Source organism: Photinus pyralis, unplaced genomic scaffold, assembly GCF_008802855.1.
Source record: "Photinus pyralis isolate 1611_PpyrPB1 unplaced genomic scaffold, Ppyr1.3 Ppyr1.4_unclustered_Scaffold4447, whole genome shotgun sequence".
Lineage (NCBI taxonomy): Eukaryota > Metazoa > Arthropoda > Insecta > Coleoptera > Lampyridae > Photinus > Photinus pyralis.
In genome coordinates, this window is record NW_022171584.1 from 4,411 (window position 1) to 8,235 (window position 3,825).

Here is a 3,825-nt window from a genome sequence, read left to right on the forward strand (position 1 = left end):
GTCACTGACGCACCTCCTCTACATCATACGATTCTTCCTTTCTCAACTTTTTATGTCTTAAATAAATACTCTTGTTTTACACAATGACGATGATTAATTTAATTGCAAGCGGAGGGAAGGAAATGTTTACAAGTTCAAATAATTGCCTAATCCCGCCTACGAATTAGAACTGCGTTTTTTTTGTTTACTTTTTAGTGCACAGAAATTTGGCAACGCGGGGCGGAATTCCCGCGTGTTTAAACGTCAAAGGGAATCATACATAACCTTTGATGGCGGTGACGAAACCTTTTTTTCCCTTTTTCAAGTGCGATAATTCCTCGTCGGTTCATTCAAGTTTAATTATTACATAGTTGATACGTTTAGCTCCGTATGTGTTGCCAATTTTTAGTGTGGGGAGGTATAAAAGCGATTTGCACAGGGAGAGCAATTCAGTTGTTTGAGTTCTTCACTTGAGTCAGTTGAGAATGCCTTTCGATTTCGAAGAAGTAAACGGCTATAGCCATATACATGGCACGGACATGACGCACGTCGTCGACGTCCGGACCGATACAATCACTAAGCCTACGGCAGCGATGCGAACTGCCATGGCAGTGGCCGAAGTGGGTGACAGTGTTTTCGGGGAGGATCCCACCGTTAACGAGCTGGAGAGAAGGTGTGCGGACCTTTTGGGAAAGGAAGACGCCGTCTATTTACCCAGTGGAACTATGTGCAATTTAATTGCCAGTAAGTACTGATGCAATTGCAATCGGTGGGACGAATTATATCATTCATTTTTTGCAGTTATGGTGCACTGTAACAAGCGAGGTGTCGAATTTATCGCTGGAGACAAGAGTCATACACACTTATTCGAACAAGGTAATTTATATCTTATTACATTTATAGGTTTATTAATTTTATTATGATTTAGGTGGACCTGCAGTACTAGCAGGAGTTCAATGCTCGTTAATTCCCAACAACCCCGATGGGACTTTTTCTTTGCAAGAAGTCGAGTCTAGAATCCGAATCAATACAGACTACCATGAACCATCAACTGCGCTTATTATCGTTGAAAATACGCAGAATATGTGCGGAGGAAGGGTAATTATTTTATTTTCATTTAATTCAACAACAAGGATTTATGCTTTCACACCTCGAGCAGAATTTTTGCAAAGTTACTTTTACTTCCTCATGATGCAAATCTCGTAAAACCAGTTTATTATTGTCATAAAAACAATGCGAATTGCCTTCAAAACATTACACATAAAAACAAGATTAATGAGTTTATTAGTTTTGCTATATCAAATGTTCTTTACATGGTTACTTTATCTTCGATAGAAATACACAGTTCCTTTTTTTTTGTCATGGCAAAGGCAGCACTTTTGTGCACATTTCTAGGCCTTTTTTTATGATCAAAGGTTGTCTTCTTAGCAACTGAAAGTATTTGTTAATTAGATTCGAATAATTGAGGGTCTTTGACCTATTTAACAACTTATTTTAATTTATCTTATCAATATTGAACAATAATCGCAGATTGGGTATTTTAAGACTGGCGCTCTTTTTTTGTTGCTATGTAAATATTGTTTTAAACACTTCTTATCATGTGTATTTGACGTCAGAGCATCATTAAGATCGAAAGATTTTTTCCTATCATTCCAATCAGAAGCAGATGTTGCAAAAGAAGATCAAAGATCACAGATACTTTTAACCACTTTTTAATGATTTCAATCATATAAACATATCCTCACTCTATCCTATTATGTGAACACTGATTGCTAATCTGGCATTATTTGACACTGGACTGCTAGTAATGCTGATAAAGCTATGAATAATATGTACTGCTGATGATACTCTTTGTTAGAAAAATGTAGCTTTGCCATCAAGTCAAGAAAGTTGCTAAGCAGAACATTTTCAATAAAAAACTTTTTTAAAGTGGCTAAAGTGAATGCTAAATACTAAACAAGTTGTAAATCAGCATATGCATGATGAAAGCGCATTTTTGGTAATGCAGATCAGTATTTCATTAGCAAAGTTTAAAATTATTGATCTCACGAGTAATCTATCTCAAAATAGACTAGAACTTGCACATCTACACTACATCAGAAAGCTTTTAGTGAAAATTTGAAGTCTCTAGCTATTGTAATTGCTGATATCTCAGTCGGACAGCCAGCCAGCCATAACGAGCGTTTTTTTAACCAAAAAGGCGCTAAAAATCGCAATTTAATTTTGGTTTCCCAAAATCACACATTCAATTTGGCATTAGACTGCACACATTCTTTTGTTTTAATTTCATCTGCCCTTGCTGTTAAAGAACTACTTTTATTGTTAAAAAAATCCAAACCAACAAATCGGTTTTTTAAAAAGGCTCTTTGTCATCAGGTGCTTCCATTGGAATGGCTCGATAGCTTAGCGAAAATCGCGGCAAACTACGGCGTACCGATCCACATGGACGGCGCGCGTCTAATGCACGCGGTCGTGCAAAGCAAGATTTCGGCGAAACGTATCGCCCGCGACATGGATTCGGTCTTCTTCTGCCTGAGCAAAGGTTTGGGATGTCCGATGGGTTCGGTCCTCTGCGGCAACAAAGGTTTCATCCACCAGTAAGTGTTTTCTGTCGCACTCCGCGGCGAAATTTTAATGTGACCTTTTTCTTTAGGGCTAAGCGTTTCCGGAAAATGTTGGGCGGCGGCGTGAGGCAAGTCGGCATTTTGGCGGCGGCCGGATTGGTTGCGTTAGATGAGATGATCGATCGCCTTCAAATCGACCACGATCACGCCTATCAAATCGCCAAAGGTAAATTAAACGCAATTAAAGAGCGGGTCCACAACTAATTCTCGTTTCAGCAATCGACGATTTAGATTCAGATATCATCCGTGTAGATCTGGAATCAGTGCAAACGAATATCGTTATCATTCATCTTGATAAAAGAACAATCACTGCAAAGACATTCCTGGAAAAGTTAGCAACAGTTTCAGAGACAGACGACATTAAAGTCAGTGTGAAGGCTAGTGCTTTTAACGTATCGCGTGTTCGGTTAGTGTTACATTGGGCCATAACCAATCACGATGTCGCGGAAGCAATTCGCAAGATAAGGCTCGTGATCAAGAAAATTCACAGCGAGCTACACATCAAATGAATTTGAAGTGGCTGATTGACGCGACGGTAGTCTTCTCATTAACATCAGTATTGCATTTGCATTGATAGCTTTATGATCGCAATACAACAGAGCATATGTCTCCAAATCTAAGAGCTTATTTTATGTAAATTCTCACTTCTCGGTGAAACTAACAGTTAAAGATACCAGTATTTTAATAAGATCTTTAGAGTAGTGCTTAGAATGTAGCTTTTGTATATTTATTTCTAAAAATATAGTGTTATAATATGTCCACTTGATTGCAAGTATGGGTGTAAACGTCACTAATAAAATCTACTTTGTACAAAGTAAGCAATGCGTTTTAATCATACCAATCTCAACTACAATTCAGTTCTTGGTTTTTTAAAGGGATGGTTCTTTTAAGGGTTGAAACTAAAAACAGTAAACAAAACTTAATTTAATATCTATATATGATTAAATTATTCCAAGTTGATGAATAACATTTTTCAATGTTATTTTTTTAATGATTACTGTCAATTTTTATTAATCATAATTTATCTCTGACAATTTCGATTACTGTTTGATCAATTTGTTTAAAATAAAATTTCGATTACAAACCTCAATCCTGTAATGGGTAGTTACAAAACGAGGACTGAAACGGCGCTTCTAAACATTCTGGTTTTACTTTGAAATGATAAAAAAATGTTACTTTCTTGAAAATTTGTGCCGACCGCTGGCTCTATTAGGTATTACGA

The 3,825-nt window shown here is 37.1% G+C and overlaps 1 protein-coding gene across 1 annotated transcript; it reads left to right on the plus strand.

Annotated features, from left to right (window-relative positions):
* Positions 1-367: 367 nt before the first annotated feature.
* LOC116182256 (probable low-specificity L-threonine aldolase 2) lies at positions 368-3,362 on the plus strand. Its single transcript, XM_031502776.1, has 6 exons — positions 368-723; positions 781-855; positions 908-1,077; positions 2,356-2,576; positions 2,633-2,769; positions 2,820-3,362. Exons 1-6 carry the CDS (start codon positions 465-467, stop codon positions 3,110-3,112), a joined length of 1,155 nt encoding a protein of 384 aa, XP_031358636.1. The 5' UTR covers positions 368-464; the 3' UTR covers positions 3,113-3,362.
* Positions 3,363-3,825: the final 463 nt, after the last annotated feature.

Excerpts from the sequence above, each read along its gene's own strand:
- LOC116182256 (XM_031502776.1), top strand. The coding sequence starts at position 465 with ATGCCTTTCGATTTCGAAGAAGTAAACGGCTATAGCCATATACATGGC. Across the intron at positions 856-907 it reads TACACACTTATTCGAACAAG|GTGGACCTGCAGTACTAGCA; the intron begins GTAATTTATATC and ends ATTATGATTTAG. Across the intron at positions 1,078-2,355 it reads AGAATATGTGCGGAGGAAGG|GTGCTTCCATTGGAATGGCT; the intron begins GTAATTATTTTA and ends CTTTGTCATCAG.